Genomic DNA, 26,661 nt, shown 5'->3' on the forward strand with positions numbered 1-26,661 from the left:
TTATTTCCATTATCTTAAAAAAAGAGCGAAGAATTCCATTACCATTGCGTGTAGTCATCTAAATTGCCTTATTTCTTTTATCTGATAAAAAACAGCCAGATGTTTTCTTTCCCCTGTGTTTCATGTTTGTAATCATTATCTTAAAAACAACGCTATGGAGCTCTGATATCAAAGAAATCATTTTTGTGTTTTATCATTCTACCGTCTGTAAGTCATTTCTGATACACTCTTTTTCTATTGGTTACTTTAGAGAGTTATCCAAAAGTCTCTATATATACCGTAAAACTTTGTTTTTTCTGCACAACATTCTGTTCGTTATCTCCATATCCTTCTCTTCTGTTGTAGTAAGAATACGGCAAAATTGAAAGGATGAAGTTTTCCATTCTCTTTGTGATTTTGATTTTAATTTCTCAAGTGAACACGGCTTCCTTGTTAACTGGTACTTATGGTTCTAACTCCACAGCTTTGATTCACGAGAGACGCGACATCAAGGAAATAGACGTTCTCAGACAGTTGATCAACCAGGAGACTCTGATCCGCGTGTCCGTGGTCAGGGACGTCACGGCAGTGATGGATGACGTCAAGTCTTTGAAAAGGCGGATCAAAACTCAAAGTCAACACAACGTTTTAGCAGAGACAATAGAAGCATTACAGATAAAGCTTGATTCTCTGAGTCAGGACAACTCTTTACAGCTGCAGGTAGAAGCATTACAAAGGCAGATTGACAATCTAAGTAAAAACAGCACTTTGGTGCAGACTGTAGAAATGTTAGTAAGTCAGGTCAATTCGATGAGGCAGGACAACGCTTTACAACAGAAAGTAGAATCGTTAAGACGGCAGATTGAATCTCTAAGTAAGGATCACCAGAGGATTTCCACAAATCAAAATAAGATTCAGGACTTTGGTGAGATGTTGAAGATTCTCGAGGAGAATATAACAGATGTCCATAAAGATTTACAGAGGGATATAAAACAGATAATCGAGAACGGTATATATCTATTTTTTTTTAACTTTCTTTCGTTTTTCCTTTTCCCATTTTTAAATTTCTACGTTCTGTTTTTACGTTTTTTTAATAATTATTTTTTCATTAGGTTCCAAACTAAACAGAGATTGCATGGACTTCTATCTTGCTGGACTTTCTCCGACCGATGTATATAGAATACATCCCTACAATAATGAAAGTCAGGTACACGTGTACTGTGACATGGAGACCGAGGGCGGAGGATGGACAGTAAGATCATTCTCTCTCTCTCTCTCTCTCTCTCTCTCTCTCTCTCTCTCTCTCTCTCTCATTTACGTCCTTAGTTGTTGAACTTTTTTAAAATTAGACTTTAGTTTTTTGATTCCTTTAAATTTCTATTTCATAACCTTCTTGCTGAAAAAATTATGAATTAACCATGATATTTACATAGGGTTTTAGTGGACAGATATGGAATGCTGTAAAATACAAATTTGTTAAATCATGATTGATTTTTTTAGGGGGGAACCATGCTATAACTCGATCTAATTTAAAAAAATTACGTTTTATTATTTGACAAAAATATATACAAGAACAAAAATAAATTAATTGTGACAAGGTCATTCCAACTAAATTTGTATTTTTCATTTTATAAAAATATTTTATTTTGTTCACACGGTCGTTATCTTTCATAAGGGCTCAATTCTGTTTGATTTTTAACACAAATTATTACATATGTTTAAGCTTAATAATTGTGTCTTGGTTGCAGTGTTTTTCCTTTGAAAACCATTGTTCTTTTATTTTGATAAAGCATGACTCAAACAGTTATGGTCTATTACAATAGAGCACGAAGAGGTGATAAAGCAACAATTCAAATGTTCCTCGACACTGAATAATAAAAGATATAAACAAAGTAGCCAAAATATGAGAAAATAAAGGGTCATATGAGCAAAGTGGAGGTGTATTTTTCCTAATGTAAAAACTCTAAAAATTTTGCGTCAATTTTGAAATCTAAAATGAAGTCTGCATAACACATTTTAAATGAATGTTTTCGTCTCTCATAAACTTGATGCGTAACAAACCACGCACAATATTCTTTAGAGAATGGGCTGAATATTCCGATAAGTCTTATTTTAATTTTAACACAAATTGTTGAATCCATTAATTGTAACAAAAATGGGCATCTTGGTCAAAAGTGGACATATTCCCATGCGGCAATCGTTGAACGTTTAATTTTCCCATTATATACTTTAACGGGTGTTAGGACTAACTCATTTAAGAACTTTTTCTTCATAATTTCGGTTTGCACCTTGTCTTAGAATTGCACTAGCAAAATCACAATCGTCATCAATTACGTTCAGACTTGAATGGGCAATGTACAAATGTAAAGAAATACAGAGCAAATATATTTTTTCAAATCATGTGCTCTATTTTCATTGGTCATAAAAATTGAATGATGGAGTTTTGATAACTCATGACTAACTGCATGAAAATATAGTTGATTTATGTGCAAGTAATTTGAAAGTGATAGATCACGCGTAGATTATTAGAAACTCGTGCATCGTTAGTTAAATTCGAACAGTTTATAGGTTAAAATTAGATTGTTTATTTCTATTTCCTAAAACTTTACCATTAATCTTATATTTTATTATCCAAAGAGTAGTTTTTTTTTTTTTTTTTTTTTTTACTTTTTATATTTTGTTATTAAAAAAAAGGGGTCAATATGTTAACAATTGAGAAATACACACAAACCACTAGCTTGAAAAGTAGGTCAAGGCTATTATCATTGTTTTGATACATAACCAAAAGAAAGAAGTACAAAATTAGTTTTTGATTTAGTAGGCTGTATCTGTTGTTAAGTTAGGCACCATTTAAAGTTTTAATAAGAAGTGTATAAGAATAGTACATTTGCATATATTCAATGAATCCATTTAATCTTTAGGCAATTCAGAAACGATCGAGCGGATCTATTGGTTTTGATAGAACGTGGGCGGAATATAAAAAAGGATTTGGAGATCCATCTGACTCTTACTGGATAGGTAAATATTTCTTAAAATTATACGAACATTTATATATTGAGTTAAATATTAGATTTTTAAGTTTTTTTTTTCTTTTAAATAAAAATAACTTTTAGTTAAGTTATAAATGATCATGATTAAAGATCCCCATAATGGAAACATTTCTGCAAAAAATTGTTCTATTATATTGGTTGCACTGTACTTAGTATGACGAATGATAAAAAGAATAAATATAGTTGCTCATATCAGTTTAACATACCCCTTCGTTCATTTATTGAAGGTAATGACGTGATTCATCAACTTACCAAGGGAAATAAATCCTCCCTTTACGTCTCCATTACATTAAGAAACGGTACCACGTTATATGAACTCTATCATCAGTTTTCTGTCTCTGATGAATCAGACAACTACAGACTCTTTCTTGGGGGACCAGCTACCGGGACATTGGGTAAATAATAAGTTAGATCTCAATTAATTGACAGAGAAAGAAAGGGGGAATATCTGAGTGGCAAACAACTACAAGCTAAAAAAAACTTATTTAGATATGTATCAGACGGATCTTGAGATTACGACTGCGCATTAACTGAGATTGCTATCTAGCTTTGTGTAATTATTATTTTATTCAAGTTAAATAATTTTTTAGAAATGTTAATAAGAAAAAAAGTTCGTTTGATATCCGATCATTATATTAGTTGTTTTATTACCCGTTCTATATGTAATAAATTAATTACCAGTGTCTTCGTTAGCGCAAATTTTTTTCATATGCCTTCAGGTAATTTATACAAGCAAGTATGATGATTAAAAGCGTATGTATAAAGATATAAATCTTATTCTCTGCGGACCAGTTACCAGTGTCTTCGTTTGCGAGAAAATTCGGGTGATATCGAAACCCCGATAGCTGCAAACAAAATATGGCATTTTTTTCTTTCCTTTTATTCACAATTCAATCGTGTATTTTGTCTTGAGACCATAATTAATATTACTGCTGTTTACAATACGGCTTGATTGTCTCGAGAAATTCATCCAAAACAGACGATTGAGTATAATAGTTGCGCCACAATACACGTGACACGCGTAGACGTGTGATTTGTTTGGGTTGTTTCTTAAAATGAAAATACTGAATTAATTTTGATTGTATTTATGTGTTTTAGATTTTGGCTTAGAGGCATTTATTATTATTATTATCTAAATATTTATTAAAATTAGTTTGAAAATTCATAAAAAATAAACGTCGGCGGTGTTAGAAAAAAAATAATTGTCGTGTGAGTGGACTACACAGCTAATTGTGCCACGTACGTTTTCCATGAAAAAATACCACGTACGTTATACGTATGTTTTCACACGTGTGATATATCATGCGTGTCACGCATGTTAAACGTACGTATTTCCCACCATACGTTACACGTATATTGTACACGTATGTTACTCGTACGTTTCACATATGAATAACGTACGTTCAACGTGTGTGTAACATATGTTTCTCATAACATGTTTAATGGGTTTATTATTTGCACTGCTCATATTGTAAATGTATAAATACCATACAAAAATGTGTCAAACCATGGTTAAACACGTTTTAAACATTTTTTCACATATTATAAACGTTGGTGAAACAAAAATTACGTGCAATTTAATTCAATTCATGCATTTGACATAATTTCTCTCAAAGGCTTATTTTCTTTGCATCTGTTGAATGATCAACTTTCTGGTTATCCTTCACTTTAAATTTCCTGATCCTATTTGCTCTTGAAGCAATCACAACAAAAGACATATTTAGATTTAAGTCAAATTTAATGTTGAGTATGTTAACATCAATTCATTCTTTTCCAGTTCTCTTTTATCTGTAAAGAAAAAGAAAATATTAATTGCATGGAATAAGGGAAAACCCATTTTTTCCCCTAAAAATTATTATTATCCACATTTTAATCTTGGTTGATTCTCTGTAGAACTTAAATATAAATACTAAATAATTAATTTTTTAGTATTCATAACAATGATCTTTTAAATTATTTTTTTTCACTATATCCTCAAATATCTACCTTGTAATTTTCTTATCTAAAATTCATTACATAGCATTGATTTGTGGGTGAACTCGGAAAAAAACTGTACATACTGATACCCCATATGCCAGCTTATGGTTCAAGTTTCCCAAGTGCAAGTCAAACTGCAAAGTCAAGGTCAAAATTGTTGACATCCAAGGACAGACTTGTCACAAAGAGTAAATATGTGAAAAATGAAAGCCCTACTACTATCAGCTCAAAAGTTATGATCAAAGTTAGTTTTTCAACAGTGGGTTAAACTAGAAGTACGAGGTCAAATATTTTAATTTATACCCATTGAAAGGTTTTGTCACAATTAATATACAACTGAAGTATGAAAGCCCTTGCACCAACTGTTCAAAAGTTAAGGCCAAGATTCAAGTTATGAAACTTTCTTAAAAGTGAATCATACTCCAAGTTCAATTCAAAAGGTTAATTTGGTGTACCAATACAAAAGTATTGTCACTATGAATACCCAGGTCTATAAAAAATGAAAGCCATACTTTCACCCACTAAAATAATATGACCAATGTAAAAAGATTTTGCAGACAGACAGACAGGGTAAAAGCTATATAGATGTACCCCAGAATCTTTGATTACAGGGGTACAAAACTTATTCCTCATTGTCATGAACTTAGTCTTTTTGCTTTCAACTTAGGAGCATTATATAGATTTTCAATGAATCAATGCATTTTCAGTTTATGATTAATTGATAAAGCTGTACCTTGACATCTGATCCAACTACCCTTGGACTATATGAATTTCATAATTTCATTAGGACTCTATGCTAATTAAAATCTTGCTATTAGTTTGCTTGATGTCCAATTAAAAAAATACAATTTTGAATTATTTTGATGGGTTACCCCCCCCCCCTTTAGTTTGGGTGGAGGTGGAGGGAGGAGGCAGTAAATGCTAAAATTTTACCAGACAGAGCACTGTGAGTGTATGACAATGGACAACAAGAAACTCAAGGGCCTTGAATCGCTCTTCTAATAAATTGTACAATCTTTCACTAGTATTTGAAGCCTCTATCTTTATAAGACCCAAAATACATCAATCAAGAAAGTTCAATGATTCTTAGCCAGTTAGGACTGAAGATATTTAGGCCAATATAGACTTCTTTTGGTTTTATCTTCCTGATTATCTCCCCTTGTATAAGGTCCAAACCCTAATTTTAGTATAAATGGTAGCCCTTGGGCCAAGGATGCCCTGTGAAAATTTGACAATGATTGTCCAAGGGGATCTTGAGTTATGACCCACATTCTCACAAGAGGCCCAGGGGCCACATCGCTCACCTGAGCAATTTGCTAGGAAAATCACACATCAGATCAGAACTGAAAGTTTGCTGGGGGGGGGGGGTGGTTTTAATTTTACCCCCCCCCCCCCATGATTTGAACAAACTTGAATCTCCACTACCTGAGGATGATTCCCTATAAATATCACTAAGCATGGCTTTAAAGTACTTGAAAACAAGATTTTAAAAGGTTTCCCTAGATATTCCTATGTAAAACTTTTATTGGCCACTTTGGTCCCACCCTACCCCCGGAGGTAATGATTTGAACAAGCTTGAATCTACACTATCTGAGGATGATTCCATATAAGTTTCATTTTCCTGTCTCAATGGTTCTTGAGAAGAAGATTTTTCTAATATATTCCTATGTAAAACTTTGATTGGCCATTTTAGCCCCACCCTACCCCCGGGGGTCATGATTTGAACAAACTTGAATCTACACTACCTGAGGATGATTCCACATGAGTTTCATCTTTCCTGGTCCAGTGGTTCTTGAGAAGAAAATATTTAAAGGATTTTCCTGTATATTCATAAGTAAAACTTTATTCGGCCATTTTGGCCCCACACTACCCTGGGGGGTCAGGATTTGAACAAACTTGAATCTACACTACCTGAGGATGATTCCACATGAGTTTCATCTTTCCTGGCTTAGTGGTTCTTGAGATGAAGATTTTTTAAAAATGCCATTAATTTTTTTCTAATTCATAATTATCTCCCCTTGGAAAAGGGCGCAGCCCTTCATTTGAACAAACTTGAATCCCCTTTACCCAAGGATACTTTGCAGCAAGTTTGGTTGAAATTGGCCCAGTGGTTCTTGAGAAGAAGATGAAAATGTGAAAAGTTTACAACGACAACAATGACACCAACAACAACAACGGACAAATTTTAATCAGAAGAGCCTGTGGCTTAGGTGATCTAACAAGAGGCCCATGGGCCTTATAGGTCACCTGAGCATTATGCAACAACTTTCCAGTGATTTGATTTGATTTATGTTTTAAGCAAGATGCTATGGCATTCACAATTTTGATTTCATGTTGTTCATTTGATCATCATAACAATATACTTAACAGTTGCTTAGTTTGTTTACTTAATACCCATAGGCAGGGTGGATGAACAAAAAATGCATTTCAAGTAATCAGTAATATTCAGCAATAATCAGTAATGCCCCTATACCACATGAACCCCTGACCCTTAGGCCTAGATTCACACATTGCATAATTTTTGAAAAGACACCCTTGCTTTTCAAAAATATTTGATTAATACCAAGGAGCAGATCTCAAACAATTCATCCAGTTTCAGTATATAAGTACATCCCCCCCTATGGTGCCCCTGATCCTGGGGCCTTGAAATTCACAATTCTGGAAGATTAGGGTCCTTCCTCACCATAACTACATAGGTAATTCATCTGCTTAATACCCAAGAGCAGAGAAGAAAATTTTCAAAGATTTAATGTATTTTCACTAAATAATCAATAGAGCCCCACCCTATCACTAGAACCCCTGACCCTAGGGCCATAAAATCAAAATTTTGGAAGAGGTATTCTTTCTCATCATAACTATGTACTTAGTTTATTTGATTCCTAGGAGCAGAAAAGAATTTTTTTCAAAGAATTCATGTATTTCCATTATATAATCAATAGAGCCCCACCCTAACACTAGAACCCCTGACCCTGGGGCTATAAATTTCACATTTTTGGTAGAGGCACTCTTGCACATCATAACAATGCACTTAGTTTATTTATTTAATACTCAGGAGCAGAGAAGAAATTTTTCAAAGAATTCATGAATTTTCACTATATAATCTATAGAGCCCCGCCCTAACACTAGAACCCCTGACCCTGGGGCCATAAAATTCACAATTTCGGTAGAGACACTCTTGCTCATCATAACTATGTACTTAGTTAGTTTATTTAATACCCAGGAGCAGAGAAGAAGATTTTCAAAGAAATAATGCATTTTCACTATATACGTATTTAGCCCCACCCTAGCACTAGAACCCCTGACCCCGGGGTCATAAATTTCACAATTTCGGTAGAGGCACTCTTGCTCATCATAACTATGCACTAAGTTAGTTTATTTAATACTCATGAGCAGAGAAGAAGATTTTCAAAGAATTCATGAATTTTCACTATATAATATATAGATCCCCGCCCTTACACTAGAACCCCTGACGTGCCCGTGTTGATGGATACATCTGGGTGCTGACCAAGACAGCTCACTGGTTCAACATGGTCAATACCCACGTCTCCATTATGTAATACACTGAAAAAACACCCCCTTAGTTTACATGCAACACACAGTCATAAAGAAATTAAATAATTGTTGATTTTATGCATTCCTCATCTTTAGCTAGGCCCTAGAACTTGCAGACGTCAGACTTCTCTTTCCAGTGACGTCACTGGTAACGTACATGTAATACATAAATGGAGGCTGGAAAATTCCGGAAGGTATATTTTATAAGTTTTATACGGACGGTACCCACTGTATATTTGATAATTATCTAGATGAATCATTTACTCCCTTTTGAGATTTGTTGTGAAATTATCGTGAATTTCTTTCTTTTTTAAAATATATTTTTGCTCTTGAATTCGGATTGATTATGTCTACCGATGACCGAGTTCAATTTTATGTGCCTCTACCGATATCCGATACATATGACGAGATTGGAGAACTTTTAATGTAAACTTTGTTAACTGTTTTTAGAGTAAATTTTAAACCAATGCGAACTGATAACATTATGCCAGACATAAAAGTGGACGTAAGGTAAACAATGTGAAATAAATTGAAACATTAAATACGCACACGACAAGTCAACAACGCACACACATGTATGCTTCAGTTGTGATTGGGTTTAACCAAATATCATAATAATGTTTATGTCAAAAAAAGATATTTAAGATTTTAAAATATTATAATTATTAAAAGACATGCAACTTCTGATATAAGGACCCGTTATTAAAAGAAGGATTTTTTAGACGGTCATATCACTATGATTGATCTTCTTCCTGAATAACAAGTTAAGCCCTAAGTGCCTATTGATTGTTATGTTAAATAATATCTTATTAAGTTCTCCAAAACTTAAACTATTAAGGAAAAATAGTTATTTGTGGAAGTCAGCCATACTTTTATACAAAAAGTTCCTGTATTTTAAGTGAAATTATGTAGTCTCTAGCAACAATAAATGTTAAACGCATTGGTTTTTTTTCTTCTCTTTATAGCAAAAACTAAATGATAATTTGATTAAAAAATTAAATTTGAAATAAAATAAAAAGGATAAGATTTATAGTCAACCTGCATTTAACATACATGTATGTAATAATATGAATTTACAAAATATATAGCCTTCTCATTCTCAAACATAGGTTTTCACACATGTAAAACACCTTTTTAAATGTATATGTAACATGTGCCTGATAATACACATACTATATTCATTAATATAATTATGTAATGAGAGCTTTAGAATACAAGTAAACCATGATTTATATTTGTACATTAGTATATTTAATGTGTGGTTTATAATGCACATAAACTATATATATACATGACATTTGTGCTTTATAAAACACATGTAAACTATGACTTCATTAACTTACGTGTTACATGTGGTTGACTATACACATGTAAACCATGTGTTCATTAACATACGTGTAACATGTGGTTGACTCTACACATGTAAACCATATGTTAATTAACGTACGTGTAACATGTGGTTGACAATATACATGTAAACCGTACGTTTATTAACGTACGTGTAACGTATGGTTGCACATAACATATGTTACACGTACGTTTCACGTACGTAACACATACGTGTATTCCAATCATACGTTTAACGTACGTTATGTGAAACGTATGTAGTCACACATATGTTATACGTACGTTGTACTACATACGTGAAACGTATGTTTGTAATACACGTATGTGATACGTACATTTCACATACGTGATACATGTGTTATGTGCAACCATATGTAACACGTACGTGGCACAATAAGCTGTGTAGTACTGTTACTACAATAGTTATTTTCCATTGGGACTAGGCATGATTTTAGAAAGAGTATAAGTTGAATAGCGTAAAACCTGTTCTCATGCTTTTTTTTTTTATTAATTTGCTTGAATGAATTTACACAACTTATTCATGGCAGTGTTCTAATAAACCTTAGAGTTTAATGATCCTATACCGTACCCCGTAAATTATTTTTTGAGGTGAAGTGCAACCGCCGAAATTGAAAACACAAAAATTAGTTAAATATGGTGTCCAATACAGGATAATAAATGTGATTTTTTTAAAACTTTGATTGTCATAGATAGGAATGATATGATTTGAAATAGATGACCGTGTTATATTTATCCTTGATAACTGTAGGTTAGCGTAAGTTATTCTAACAGAGATCTTTTTTTGATTAACTTCTCCGCCCTGGACAGAGATAAAGACAGATTGACTGGAGATGACTTTTGTGTCTATTGATATTGTTATAATATTATTATTATGTATTTCAGGAGACAGCATGAGAAGCTACGATCTGTCTGGGATGTCCTTCAGTACCCCGGACAGGGATAACAACGGGTCTAGAGGATATAACTGTGCTGCTTACAGTACCCGTAGAGGAGGCTGGTGGTTCAATGACTGCCACCGAGCCTTCCTTAACGGTCCTTGGTCCCCGGGGTCCTGGTCCGCTCCATGGTATCCCACAGTGACTGATAGTAAACAGATAAAGGAGACTTTTATGATGATCAAACCTACCTGAAACGCATGTGTTTATGCCGTTTTACATTTCGTTAAAATTGTTTATTTAAATCAGTTTTTTTATAATTACGACATTAAGTCTACTTAGATATTTCCTGTCATGATTGTCTTTTATAATGTACATACGATGTTAAATATACTGACTCATGATTTAATCATTCTAATCATAAGGGGTTTATCAGTGTAATATTATTTAATGTTATATTACAAAGTAAAGATTTTGATTTTAAGTAATTACGTTATGGATTTCGCGATATAGTCCTATAAAGTCATTGATATAATCTTATTATTTAAAAAAAATCATTACTCAGTTTTTCTCTACTATTTTTTCGCTGATGTATTGAATTGTTTATTGTATTATCTACTATCATTAACAATTACAACAATTAAATGACTAACATTAACACTGCTTTTATCTGATTCATGTTGTGAATTGTTTACAATCTGGCATATTGTTTTACCTTCTTAAATGTCTATATTCAGATATTTTAACATCCCATTATTGAACATACAAGAAATATTCAACACTAACCCTCCAAAAAACAAATACAGAGAAAACTCTAATTAGACAACTATGCAATCATTGTGAATTAAAATCTTTATTTTCATTCCAATTTTACTATTTCCTATGTACTTTAAAGGGTAAGATCACTGTGAATTATGAACTTTATTTTTATTCTATTTCATTATTTCCTTAATAATATGAATCTCAGTTTTAAAACATAATGTGTCTGCACCAAGTGGGACATTGCTGTTAGAGCATCGGACACCCGAGTGAAAATAAAATATATATCTTTAAGAAAAATTACGAGTACGCCATCAATGCATTATCGATAGACACTAGCTGAGTTAACTCCTGTATCGATGTGTTTCTTTCTTGAAATGATTGATTGATTATTGTAAATTAAATGAAAGAAATTTTCAAAATTATTATACGAAGTGATTGATACATAAAAAGGATTAATGGTTCTGAGACATGAATATAAAAACATATTATTTCTTTTCCAACAGTCAACACCTGTACGTCAATCAAAATATATTAAACCAAAGTCGATAAGCGTTGACTCGATAAAAATTCAATGACCCTGAGTGCCGAGTAATGGATATTTGAAGCCCTTCACCGGTATATGGTGACGTCTCATACATGAGTGAAATATTCTCGAATAGGACGTTAAACAAAATACAATCAATAAATCAGTCAAAGTGATTAATAATTCAAAAAAAAATATGCACAAGAACTGATGATTTTAAGTAAGGTGCAGTATCCCAAATAAAACATTGGCCAGTGCGGCCATGGGTTTACAGTTGGACTTACCTCACACTGATTGCAAATATGAAGGAGTCAAAAGTCTGATTATACAAACTTATATACACCTGTTAATACTTGCCAATTTTATTCTATGAACACAATGTATTTATTGATTAAATTAAACCTAAAGTAGACATTTATATGTTTAACACATGTACAATGTACATGTGATTTTATGGAAAATTCCTAAAGTCACATGACAATTTTTTACAGCAAAAGCAAATCTTTAGATATACTAGTAGTTTTAATAAAAGATGTCTCTGAATAGAGATATTTCTGAATATGAAACGAATCCGAATCTGAAAATGAATATAAAACGAATTTGAATCGGAGGGATACCGATCTCGATTTGAAAAAAGACATATTTCTAAATTATATTTATTAGGTCTCCTGAGTAAATTCAGGTGACCTGTTGCTATCCGTTTTCGTCCGTCGTCGTGCGTCGCCCATCGTGTGTTAACATTTGGACATTTTCAGCTTCTTCTCTGCAACCACTGAACCAATTTCAACCAAATTTGGCACAAAGCATCTATGGATGAAGGGGAACAAAAATTGTGAATTACATAGTCCCTGCCCCCTGGGGTCTGGGGGGGGGGGGGGGGGCAAAAACCACTCCTGGACATCAAGCAGTTTTCGATTCCGTATAATTATTAAGATGACTCGTAGACTCATTATTTCTTTAATAATGTTTTTTTTCTCATTTTTCGAATTAGGATCGGGATCTCACCGATTCGGATTCATTTTCAGATTCGATTCATATTCAGAAACATAATTTCTATGAAACGAATTCGCATCCGAATATGAAACAAATCTGAATCGGCGAGATGCGATCCCGATATGAAAATAGACAAATTTCTAAATTATATACTGAGAATATGGTTACCGATGTTTTGTCTTTATTATAACAATCAATAACCCCACCCCGAATCAAAAAATATAACGCAAGAAATGATTTTTTTTTCTAACGTTTTTAATCGTACTTCTATATGGATGTAACAAAGTGAAAAAAATAAGTCTATCAAGACAGATTTGTTTATTTTATTTCTAGTGGGCAAGGGAGTGTGTTGGAAATGTCAGAGGTGAATCAAAGATTTTCCTAAGGTGGTGATGATGGGGGGCATATTAATAAACTCTCATGGGCAGGTGTGACAAACCTATTCATGTTTGAGGGTTTTTGTAATTCTCTTCGATCAAAGTACGATGTGTACGTTATCCCAAGTGGGGGGGGGGGGGGTGAAAAGTCTTTGACATTTTCCTTACTTGATCAATACTGATCGGCTTCTCAGTTCAAGATTAATGATATGATACCAGGTCCGTTAGAACTGGGGGAGACAAAGCAGGTGGTGGAAGCTCCGTACACGTTTTAATAATTTTCGTACTCTATACTTCACATTATAATCCCATTAAAATTACAGTTTGTCCTTAATAATGAACGATCTCTGTTCAGTTTTAGGCTCGGTAAGAATGTTTTATTCATTTACATACCTTATGAATCAATTGCTCAATGAAGACAGAAAGAGGAAATTAACTTTGCAATGTGGGATATAACTTAGACTTCTTATTATACGTAACAACGACAATCGAGAAATTAATGAAAAGAAGCGTTTAAACTAGAAATGTGTTGATATCAATGTCTGCAATGACCGAAAACTTTGGACAAAATAAAGGCATGACCATGGGGTTGTTAAAAAAAATATCAAACATAAATTTCAATTACGTATAAATAAGTGTATAAGATGACTTGTATGGATACATATACACAAAATAATTAGGTCCAGAACACGATTATTGCGAGGAACAAAAAATGTAAGCTAATGAAGGTTTTCCGTGAATTGAAAGGGTACATGTACTTATTCTGTTATAAAGTCAATAGAAGTTATTCATATCGATAACAATCCCATGACAAAAATATAAACACCATACACTATTTATTTCCCACATTGTTACATGTACATGCCATTTTAAGGTCACTTGAGTAAACTCAGGTGACCTATTTGTTGCCATCTGTTTTCGTCCGTCGTCGTGCGTTGTGCGTTAACATTTGAACATTTTCAGCTTCTTCTCTGCAACCATTGAACCAATTTCAACCAAATTTGGCACAAACATCTATGGGTGAAGGGGAATAAAAATTGTGAATTACATGGTCCCTGCCCCCCTGGGGCCTGGGAGGGGGGAGCAAAAACCACTCCTGGACATCAAGCAGTTTTCGATTCCGTATAAATATTAAGATAACTCGTAGACTCATTATTCCCTTAATAATGATTTTTTTTTCTCATTTTTCGAATTAGGATCGGAATTTCACCGCTTTGGATTCATTTTCAGATTCGATTCATATTCAGAAACATAACTTCTATGAAACGAATTCGCATCTGAATATGAAACAAATCTGAACCGGCGAGATGCGATCCCGATATGAAAATAGACAAATTTCTAAATTATATACTGAGAAAATGGTTACCGATGTTTTGTCTTTATTATAACAATCAATAACCCCACCCCCGAATCAAAAAATATAACGCAAGAAATTATTTTTTTTCTAACGTTTTTAATCGTACTTCTATATGGATGTAACAAAGTGAAAAAAAATAAGTCTATCAAGACAGATTTATTTATTTTATTTCTAGTGGGCAAAGGGAGTGTGTTGGAAATGTCAGAGGTGAATCAAAGATTTTCCTAAGGTGGTAATGATGGGGGGCATATCAATAAACTCTCATAGGCAGGTGTGACAAACCTATTCATGTTTGAGGGTTTTTGTAATTCTCTTCGATCAAAGTACGATGGGTACGTTATCCCTAAGGGGGGGGGGGGTGAAAAGTCCTTGACATTTTCCTCATTTGATCAATACTGAACGGCTTCTCAGTTCAAGATTAATGATATGATACCAGGTCCGTTAGAACTAGGGGAGACAAAGCAAGTGGTGGAAGCTCCCTACACGTTTTAATAATTTTCGTACTCTAGACTTCACATTAAAATCCCATTAAAATTACAGTTTGTCCTTAATAATGAACGATCTTTGTTCAGTTTTAGGCTCCGTAAGAATGTTTTATTCATTTACATACCTTATGAATCAATTGCTCAATGAAGACAGAAAGAGGAAAATAACTTTGCAATGTGGGATATAACTTAAAGACTTCTTATTATACGTAACAACGACAATCGAGAAATTAATGAAAAGAAGCGTATAAACTAGATGATGTTGATATCAATGTCTGCAATGACCGAAAACTTTGGACAAAATAAAGGCATGACCATGGGGTTGTTAAAAAAATATCAAACATAAATTTCAATTACGTATAAATAAGTGTATAAGATGACTTGTATGGATACATATACACAAAATAATTAGGTCCAGAACACGATTATTGCGAGGAACAGAAAATGTAAGCTAATGAAGGTTTTCCGTGAATTGAAAAGGTACATGTACTTATTCTGTTATAAAGTCAATAGAAGTTATTCATAACGATAACAATCCCATGACAAAAATATAAACACCATGCACTATTTATTTCCCACATTGTTACATGTACATACCATTTTAAGGTCACTTGAGTAAACTCAGGTGACCTTTTGCCATCTGTTTTCGTCCGTCGTCGTGCGTTAACATTTGAACATTTTCACCTTCTTCTCTGCAACCACTGAACCAATTTCAACCAAATTTGGCACAAAGCATCTATGAGTGAAGGGGAACAAAAATTGTGAATTTCATGATCCCTGCCCTCCTGGGGCTTGAGGGGTTGGGCCAAAACCACTAAAATTAGTGCAATCTTTGAAAATCTTCTTCTTTACTCCAAGACATCAAGCAGTCAAACTATTTGCATGATTGTAATTAGCATTGAGTCCTTTACCAAAATTGTGAAATTCATGGCCCTGGGTCAAGGGTTCTAGTGCTAGGGCGGGGCTAAATAAGTATATAGTGAAAATACATTATTTCTTTGAAAATCTTCTCTGCTCCTGGGTATTTATTAAACCAACTAAGTGCATAGTTATAATGAGCAAGAGTGCCTCTACCAAAATTGTGAATTTAAGGCCCCAGGGTCAGGGGTTCTGGTGTTAGGGTGGGACTCTACAGATTATATAATGACAATACATGAATTCTTTGAAAATCTTCTTCTCTGCTCCTAGGTATTAAATAAATAAACTAAGTGCATAGTAATGAAGAGCAAGGGTGCCTCTACCAAAACTGTAAATTTTATGGCCCCAGGGTCAGGGGTTCTGGTGTTAGTGTGGGGCTTTATAGATTATATAGAGAAAATACATGAAATCTTTGTAAATCTTCTTCTCTGCTCCTAGGTATTAAATAAACTAACTAAGTGCATAGTTATGATGAGCAAGTGTGCTTCTACCAAAAGTGTGAATTTTATGGCCCCAGGGTCAAGGGTTCTGGTGTTAGGGCGGGGCTCTTTTGATTATATAGTGAAAATACACGAATTTTTAAAAAAAATCTTCTTCTCTGCTCCTAGGTATCAAATGAATAAACTAAGTGCATAGTTATGATGAGAAAGAGCGCCTCAATCAAAATATCAAAATTGTGAATTATTTTTGCCCCAGGGTCAGGGGTTCTGGTGTTAGGGCGGGGCTCTATTGATTATATAGTGAAAATACATGGATTCTTTGATTTTTTTCCTCTGCTCCTAGGTATTAAATAGACTAAGTATATACTATAGTAATGATGAACAGGAATGCCTCTTCCAAAATTGTGAATTTTATGGCCCCAGGGTTGGGTTTCTGTTGTTAGGGCGGGGCTCTATTGATATTATAGTGAAAATGCATGAATTCTTTGAAAGTTTTCCTTTCTGCTCCTAGGTATTAAGCAGGTGAACATACCTATATAGTTATTATGAATTGTGAATTTCAAGGCCCCTGGGTCAGGGGTACCATAGACAGGGGGGGGGGGGGTACTTATATACTAAAAATGAATGTATTGTTTGAAATCTGTTCCTTGGTATTAACATTGAACAAGAATCTCAGAACAAGGGGTGATGTTAACATCACCCCTTGTTCTGAGATTCTTGTTCAATGTTGCCAAGATAAACCATGTTTTCTTGAGGTGGGTCTAGTAGAGCCTGCAAAATTCTTTAAAGGGAGAAACTTCTTTTAGCTAAAACCCTAGTAAGCCCTGGAAGTAAAATTGTTTTGTCCCTAATAAACTTGGGAGAAAAACCTGTCAATATAGAATCTGACACTGTAATAGGAATGATACACCCTATTGAAAGAATTTGCTCTATGGCCAGTCAATTTGAAAAAGAACAAAAAGAAATACCGGAACATCTTCAGCCCCTATTAGAAAATGTGTCAAATAATTTGAACGAAGAACAAAAATATGAGTTGAGAAAATTGTTAGGGGAATACAGAGACATTTTTAAAGAGCCTGATGGGCCTCTGGGTCAAACAGATCTAGTCTTACATGAAATAGATACAGGGAATGAAAAACAAGTTAAAATCCGACTGCGTAGATTTCCTTTAAAACAAAAAGAGGTCATAGATGAAGAACTAAACAAAATGTTACAAGAAAAGATTATCGAACCCAGTGAAAGTCCTTGGAGTTCAAATGTTTGTTTGGTCACAAAGAAAGATGGGTCATTGCGATTTTGCGTAGACTTCAGAAAATTAACTCAGGTTACTCGTAAAGATGCATATCCTTTGCCGCGAATCGATGATACATTAGATACCCTATCAAACAGTAGATGGTTCAGTACTCTTGATCTTGCTAGTGGGTACTGGCAAATTAAAATGCACCCTAAAGATAAACAAAAAACTGCTTTCTCCATGCATAGGGGGTTGTTTCAATTTAATGTGCTACCATTCGGGTTATCAAATGGTCCAGCCTCCTTCCAACGTTAAATGGAAAAAGTGTTAGGACACCTAAACTGGCATAAATGTCTATGTTATTTGGACGATGTGATTTTTTTGGTCAGAATTTTGAAACAGCTTTATTGAATCTTAGAAGTGTTTTTGAATGTTTTAGAAGAGCTAATTTAAAACTAAAACCATCCAAGTGTGTATTATTTCAAGAGCAAGTGAGGTTTTTGGGACAAGTGGTTTCCAAAGAGGGTGTTCAGTTTGATCCTTCAAAAATTGATGCTGTAAAAAACTGGCCCAGACCTGAAAACAAATCGGAAGTGAAAAGTTTCTTGGGATTAATTGGGTATTATAGACGTTTTGTTCCCGATTACTCTCTTAAAGCTTACCCCTTGAACGTTCTCACTCGTGCTAAATCAAAGTTTAAGTGGGATGAAAGATGTGAGGATGCTTTCAATATTCTTAAAAATTGTCTTATAAGTGCACCTATTCATGCTTTTCCGACTGAAACTTACACTTTCGTGTTAGACACTGATGCAAGTAGAGAAGGTATAGGAGCTGTACTTAGTCAAATTCAGAATGGGGAAGAGAAAGTATTAGCCTATGCAAGTAAAACACTTAACAAAGCACAACAGAATTATTGCACCACAAAAATGGAACTTTTAGCTGTAGTTTGTTTTTTTCGGTTGTTTCGTCATTATTTGATAGGCAGGAAATTTCTATTGAGAACAGACCACGCCCCTTTGATTTGGTTAAAAAACTTCAAAGATCCCGAGGGGATGTATGCTAGATGGATTACTATCTCGGAGAATTTTGATTTTGAGTTACAGTACAGGGCAGGTTATAAGCATAGAAATGCTGACGGGTTAAGTAGGATTCCAAACAGACAATGTAAAAACCCCAATTGTCCTGAATGTGTACAAAAACTTTCATCAGATCAAATAACTTCCAATAAAATCAAAGAAGTTCAAAATGTTCAAGTTTCAAACAGTAAAAATCAAGTTTTTGACAATGAGCATGTAAATGCTATAATGTGGTGAAAATGGACTAGTCTTATAGACTTCTCTTATTTTCTATTTTTACAGTGTTCTTTTTTTGGTTATCTCCCGTGACATTACGCGTGCTATACTGTACACAGAATACAAGTACATTTTGTGGCCAGCTCGCGTTTGTTGTTTATTCGCTATATATTGGCGATATTTGTGGTGCCGACAGCTAAAAGCACTACAACTGGTGTCACATAAGTGGGATTCGTCCAGGATTGTTCCACATTAGGACGGATTTTTGTTTTATTTTGACGATTTACAGATTGTCACAGCGAAGCGCACGTGTTTCATGGCAATGTATTGGGGTGCCGATTGGGAATATCTCGAGGTACTCAGTAACTAAACAGTAAACACTGCCGTGTTCAGGAAAATCTTGTTTCTTAAATTCAATGTTCAACTTCTCTTAATTTTGATTGAATTAATCGCGGAAATTGAATGTTTGTTGATGTAATCTATTTATAGAATTAAAGTTCTAGAGGTACAGGGTGTTTACAAATTAAAGAACATACTCGCAAAAAATTGAAGTTTATCAGTTAAAGTTTTCGAGTAAATTACAAGTAAATAATTGAATATTTGTTGAAATAAAATAAAATTCATTTATATTTAGGAGAATTAGATAATTATAAGTAACCAAATTAATTGAATAAAATTACTGTCAACAAATTTGCATGCCCTTGGTGCTCACTGCGATCACTTTGAACATCAAATAATTTTCATTGTTCACTACGAACAAAGTTTATTGTAGCGGTCAGAAAAGGATTTGGTGCATTTCCTAGAGTCACGACCATTGGTAGTTCCACAGGAAGAGGCACGAAGCATAGCAGTTTTGGTCTCCGACAGTAAAGGCATTCGATTGGAACAGATAAGACAGGACACATCTTTGCCACTCGTCTTTCTGTATAAGAAGGGGGCAACGACCAAGGAGCTCGTAGACCTATTGATACAGGAGTTCCCTCATCTAACTAAAGGACACAAGCCAGTAACAGTCTACTTTTGGGGTGGAACTTGTGACATAACAGCAAAACAAGGAAAATATATAAACATTCATGGTAAGGTGACTGATACAGTATCATCTGTTGTGAAAGAGCTACACAGGGCCAAAGATTTTGTTCTTGGTAATAACTGCCGCATTAAGTTTAATGGCATACCTATTTATTTAGTTTCCCTGTACAACGATATCAAGGGGCATCCGAATCCAACAGTATCCCTCGACTCGGACAAAGAAGTTGAGATACAGGTAGATCTCCTCAATACACATATTGAACAGATAAACCAAGGCCTAGGTCGAAACACATATCAGACGGTTTGCATCCAGGCCATCTATTGTCCCAGAACTGGTTACGGCGACTCGAGCTTGACATTATTAGGGAGTGTTACACCCCATGTGATGCACTTGAAGTAGATGAACAAGAATTCCTCTCATTCCAACATGGCGAACAAGGCCGAAAACACTGATGATGAAATAATAAAGAATACTGACTTTACACAACGTGACAGTGGAGTAGTGACTGACAATAAAAATGAGGAAGACAATTCTTGGCTGCACAAGACACTTGAGCCTTTCCGTTCTTCTTTTGACAGACAGCAGCAACATAATCAAGAATTATTTGCACAGACTATGCAAGAAATAAAAGAATCTTCCACAAAACAAATCGCTATTCAACAAACTATGTTTCAGAAATTTCTTGAGGAATCGAAGGAGGAGATAAGTCATTCTCTGAGAATACCACCATTTGCTTCAACCCCAAGGCCACACGCAGCTTCGGGATTGATGCATACTGGACAGTATCCGCCAGTTAGTTCCCAGATTTCAGATGTTGCACCAACCCCAAGCTCACAAGGTCATGCAACTTCTTGGTGGACACCTTCATCTCAGACACCCTCATTTGCTGGTTATGCACCCGACTTCCCCTCAGACCGAAGGGGAACAGACCGACCGTTTGATGAAACCTTTCGTGTCATTGAGGCTAGGGAAGGACAACAACCCTCTCCTTATCAACCTAGCTCCCGAGGTGTATCTAGATCCTCAGAGAACAACCAGGCTGCACCAAAAGGTCCACAGACTAAACTCCCGACTTATGAAGGCAAGGAAGAAATTGAAGTTTTCCTTGTTCCATTTGAAAGACTAGCCGAGCGGTATAACTGGACGGAAACCGAGAAAATAGACCGCCTCTATGAAAGTCTGAAGGGTAAGGCAATGTGGTATGTTTGCTCCTTGCCCAAAGCGATGACAGCCAACTACATCTCAATACGTGATAGCCTAACTAAACGCTTCGGGCGGAAGGAACCTCCAGCCACTGTTCGCAGGAAACTGGCCGAGATCCGACAAAAGGGAGAGTCAAATGATGAGTTTGGTGAAGAAGTGCGTCGCTTAATTACCCAAGCTTATCCTGGTACTGACTTGGAAATGCAAGATCAACTTGCTGCAGAATCTTTCTTAAGAGGATATCGTAATTCCCGGATTGCATATGATGTGCTAAACAGAAACCCTAAGACACTAAATGAAGCGATAGAGCTTGTCACATATCAAGAGCACAATTACAGAGCCACTGTTGGACGAGTTAATGTCTATCAGAGGCGAGAAAGGACTAGGAGGGTTACCTGGACAGATGATTCTGATTATGACGGTCCTCCTGATGATGAGGCAGAAATTCTTGGAGTGCAGCGGATTCAAAAACCAACATATATTACCATGGAGCAGCTAGACCACCGTCTTAAGCAAATAGAGACGCAACTTAAACGGAACAAGGAGAAAGAGAGAATGAGACGAGACAACCTACTAAGGGATATAGAAAGTAGATTTTTTCAATGTGGACAGACTGGGCACTTCAAAAGTGACTGCAAATCTCGACCCCAAACAGTCAAATTGCAGGAACAGAAAATGCCGAGAGTAAAGGAAGAGACATCAAAGACAGCAGAACAAATCAAGTGCACAAGGCTTTATGGTGCTGGGAAAGGAATCGTAGTCCCTGTCTTTGTGAATGATGTCCAGACCAAAGGTGTTGTGGATACTGGTGCGGATGCTACTATTGTCTCTTCAGCCATTGCCCAAGAGGCAGGGATTGTTACGAGTAACTGCAAGCAAGTTCGACTCATGAATGCGGAAGACGGTGCAGAGATGACTGCATTTGGAGGTGTCACTGCGACAATCCAAATTGGCAGCCAATCAACCCACTGGCCAGTATATGTTGCACGAATACGGGATTCTGTTTTGATTGGAATGGATATTCTCAACTCCCTAGAATCTGTTATATTCACAGGTCAAGGTAACCTTCGCATTGGAAAAGAAATAATATCTGGAACCCTGAGCTGTGATAACAGTTACCCAGCTTGCAGCTCTGTAATGGTCGATGAAAGCTGTTGGATACCTCCTCAGAGTGAGAAGATTATTGTTGGAAGAGTACAAGTACCCCAAAGTGGTCTATTGTCTGTCTTGGATAGTTGCAATGATGATCTTCCTAATGGGGTTATGGTTGGATCTTGCTTAGTCAATATGAAGGACAAAATACCTGTTCGGGTTTTAAATGTACGAGATAAGAAAATTCGCCTTGTTAAGGGAACCCATTTGGGGAAGTTGACAGAAGTCTGTGAGGATGCTGATGCAGTTATTGAAGATGCAGCACATCAAAGTGAATCACTGTTGAAGAAATGATGGGCAGACAAGCTGAAAATGGAACCGCACCAGCCCACCTAGTAGAGCTGGCAGAGAAATCATCCAAGAATATGACAAAATCGGAACAACAGGCACTGTCAGCTTACTCTCTGAATTTGAGGATATTTTCTCTCGAGAGGACTATGATCTTGGCACTTTTACTGCAATTAAGCACCAAATCAACACAGATGGAGCAAAACCTATCAGACAACCTGCGAGGCGAACACCTCTAAGTTTCCAGAGTGAAGAAGCTGAATATTTGAAAAAACAGTTGGAAAATGGTGTAGTAATTCCCTCAAGCTCTGCGTGAGCATCTCCTGTAGTGTTAGTCCGCAAAAAGGATGGTGGAGTACGCTGGTGCGTGGACTATCGGAAGCTAAACGAAGTCACACAGAAAGATGCATATCCCCTACCTAAGATTGAGGAGTGTCTGGACACTTTAGGGGGTTCCAAACTGTTCTCCACACTTGACCTTATGAGTGGGTATCACCAATTTGAAGTTCTTGAAAGTGACAGACCAAAGACTGCATTTATTACCAGGCATGGCTTGTTTGAATACACACGAATGCTTTTTTGGGCTCTGCAATGCGCCCTCTACCTTCCAACGAGGAATGGAATTGGTTTTCAGAGGACTTCAATGGATCATCCTTCTTATCTACCTAGATGATGTAATCATCACGGGGAGTACATTTCATGAGCACCTAAGTAATCTAGGAAAGGTGTTCCTCAGATTTCGAGAATTTGGACTAAAGTTAAAGCCTAAAAAATGCAGCTTATTCCAAGAGGAGGTCATATTTTTGGGTCACGTTGTAAGTAAAAATGGGGTTCGAGCTAATCCTTTGCTGATTCAAGATGTGCAGAGATGGCCAATTCCAGGAAGTCTTAATGAGCTCCAAGCCTTTTTAGGGTTGACGAACTACTATCGCAGATTTGTGAAAGGGTATGCTGATATAGCCCGTTCATTACACAGCCTCACACGCAAAGGTGTACCGTACCAATGGGGTGAAGAACAGGCGACAGCGTTTGAGGAGCTAAAAATTGCACTTACTTCAGCTCCAGTCCTTGCTTACCCACTTGCTGAGGGTACAATGATTCTCGACACAGACGCTTCTAATTTCAGCATAGGAGCGGTGCTCTCCCAGGAACAGGATGGCGTTGAAAAGGTGATTTCTTTCTCCAGCAGACGCCTAGCTAGGACCTGTACAGGAGCGATACTGCGTCACTCGACGAGAATTGCTGGCAGTGGTTGCCTTTTGTCACCAGTACAAGCATTATCTTTTAAGCAGAAAATTCCTACTCTGAACTGACCACAGCAGTTTGGCATGGTTATTCCGCTTTAAATCACCTCAAGGTCAACTGGCTCGGTGGCTCGAGGAATTGAGTCAGTATTCTTTTGTCATTCAGCACCGAACAGGAAAATCTCACGGTAATGCAGACGCCTTATCTCGGCTAGATACGACAACTTGTGATTGTTACAGTGCTGGGACTTGCTGTACGTCGTTACCTTGTGGTGGGTGTGCATGCTGCCAGAGAGTTGAAGAGCAGTGGGAGAGATTTACAGCGGACGTTGATTATATTGTACCATTGACAGTTCGTGAAGTAACACCCTCTGAACCTGCTACCTGTAACTGGTTGGAAAAGGAGGATTTAAAAACTGCACAATCTGAGGACAAAGAAGCGCAACTAGTATCCAACTGGTTGTTACATGACAAACCAGAGTCCAGTGATGTAAGAATCCTCGGTTCCGCAGCAAGGAGTTATTTCCTCAATCTTCAACAGTTTCATCTGGTCAATGGGATACTCCACTATGAATGGTTGCATGATTCAGGCACACGGTCACTGCGACTGTTTGTGCCAAAATCACTCAGGAGGAAAGTAATAGAGAGCTGTCATGATCCACCATACTCTGGACACCAAGGTGAAAGAAGAACTCTCGACAGGGTCAAACGCAGCTTCTATTGGTATGGTCTGACAGCAGATGTCCTGCACTATGTATCAAGTTGTGCCACATGTGGTATGGAAAAGAGAGCTTCTCGTAAAAGCAAAGCAGCAATGCAGTCCTTCATTTATGGTGCTCCACTAGACCGTTTGCATATTGATGTAATTGGCCCATTCCCTTCAAGTTCAAGTGGCAATAAGTACATTCTGGTAATAACTGACCAGTTCACCAAATGGGTGGAGGCGTATGCTGTCCCTGACCAGTGCAGTGAGACAACAGCAAAAAAGCTTGTGGAGGAATTCATAGCTAGGTTTGGCGCCCCTCTTGAGATCCATACAGAACAGGGCAGAAACTTCTAAAGTGACCTCTTCAGGACTGTGTGCAAATTGCTAGGAGTTGCTCAAACAAGGACCACACCGTATCATCCTTCCTCTAAAGGTCAGGTTGAACGCTTCAATAGGACTGTTTTGCAAATGATCCGGTGTTATGTCGACAAAGAGCAGAAAACTTGGGATGAACAGTTGCCTCTCTTACTTTCTGCATACCGAAGCACTCCACACAAAGCCACAGGAATATCCCCAAACTTTATGATGTTGGGTAGAGAGGTACACCAACCTGCAGAACTAGTTTTTAAGGACTCAGACACAATCCGAGACCCACTGGATACCCAAACATACATTGAGAAGCTTAAACATGCTCTGAGTACAGCCCATGATGTTGCGCGGAAATCACTTCAGCAGGCGCAGATAAAGCAAAAGCGTCTTTATGATCTGCGCATTTCCAGCAAACAATACGGAGTAGGTGACTTGGTTTATGTCAACAAAATGGCGAAACAGGTGGGTAAGTCGCCCAAGTTGCAATCTGTTTGGGAGGGGCCTTTTATCGTCAAAACGAAATACGGACCTGTTTTATACGAGGTAAAAGGACGCAAAAAGTCGGCTGTGATTCATCATGATCGTCTTAAGGCATATACCTCCGATTTCGTACCAGGCTGGGTCAGTAGGTACACTCCCCCAGAGCAAAACGACCTGGAGACCATACAGGAATGTCAAGGCGAAGTGAACGGTGAGACAGACAGAGCGCCTGAAGAAGAAAAAATGGACTCAGATGATTCTCTGGAGACGTCTGAGGAGATTATTGCTGGACAAGAAACGAGGCCACTGCGGACTCGAGCTGGCCGTGAAATACGTCGCCCAAGTCGGCTTAACCTTTATGGACTTAAAGGAGCCTAGAGGGGGGCAGTGTGGTGAAAATGGACTAGTTTTATAGACTCCTCTTATTTTCTATTTTTACAGTGTTCTTTTTTGGTTATCTCCCGTGACATTTACGCGGGCTATACTGTACACAGAATACAAGTACATTTTGTGGCCAGCTCGCGTTTGTTGTTTATTCGCTATATATTGGCGATATTTGTGGTGCCGACAGCAAAAAGCACTTCAATAACAACAGTATCAGATACTAGTGTACCAGAAATAAGGGAGAGAGAAAATCCGAATTGGTTAGATGTTTGGAGTAATGGAGAAATTTTAGAAATGCAATTAAACGATCCAGGGATAAAACAAATCTTGGAAACAAGATGGGAGAACAGTACCCCCTGAGAATGAAATAAGTACTCTCAATGATGAGGCTAAGTCACTTTGTGCAATGTGGAAAATGCTCAGCATATCAGATAATCTGCTCTATCTAAAGGGAGAAAACACTTTGGGTATCCAAATTTCAAGACTTGTCGCGCCCCGAGATATTAGAAATGTGTTATATCAACATTTACATACCAACAGAACTGGGAGACATTTAGGTAGAGATAAGATGATTGAAGCAATAAAACGGCGATTCTATTGGCCTAAACAAAATGATGATGTTA

At 36.4% G+C, this 26,661-nt stretch overlaps 2 protein-coding genes across 2 annotated transcripts; both read left to right on the forward strand.

Annotated features, from left to right (window-relative positions):
* Positions 1-310: 310 nt before the first annotated feature.
* Positions 311-11,663, forward strand: LOC134252299 (fibrinogen-like protein 1). The gene is made up of 5 exons (XM_062734739.1): positions 311-988; positions 1,092-1,231; positions 2,901-2,997; positions 3,257-3,424; positions 10,809-11,663. Exons 1-5 carry the CDS (start codon positions 370-372, stop codon positions 11,054-11,056), a joined length of 1,272 nt encoding a protein of 423 aa, XP_062590723.1. The 5' UTR covers positions 311-369; the 3' UTR covers positions 11,057-11,663.
* A 13,610-nt stretch (positions 11,664-25,273) lies between these two features.
* LOC134252297 (uncharacterized) lies at positions 25,274-26,032 on the forward strand. The gene has a single exon (XM_062734736.1). It carries the CDS (start codon positions 25,274-25,276, stop codon positions 26,030-26,032), a length of 759 nt encoding a protein of 252 aa, XP_062590720.1.
* Positions 26,033-26,661: the final 629 nt, after the last annotated feature.

This window comes from Saccostrea cucullata, unplaced genomic scaffold (genome assembly GCF_032062105.1).
Source record: "Saccostrea cucullata isolate Sc308-1 unplaced genomic scaffold, CSIRO_AGI_Scuc_v1 ctg2067, whole genome shotgun sequence".
Classification (NCBI taxonomy): Eukaryota; Metazoa; Mollusca; class Bivalvia; order Ostreida; family Ostreidae; genus Saccostrea; species Saccostrea cuccullata.

Excerpts from the sequence above, each read along its gene's own strand:
- LOC134252297 (XM_062734736.1), top strand. The coding sequence starts at position 25,274 with ATGATCCGGTGTTATGTCGACAAAGAGCAGAAAACTTGGGATGAACAG.
- LOC134252299 (XM_062734739.1), top strand. The coding sequence starts at position 370 with ATGAAGTTTTCCATTCTCTTTGTGATTTTGATTTTAATTTCTCAAGTG. Across the intron at positions 989-1,091 it reads AAAACAGATAATCGAGAACG|GTTCCAAACTAAACAGAGAT; the intron begins GTATATATCTAT and ends TTTTTTCATTAG. Across the intron at positions 3,425-10,808 it reads ACCAGCTACCGGGACATTGG|GAGACAGCATGAGAAGCTAC; the intron begins GTAAATAATAAG and ends TATGTATTTCAG.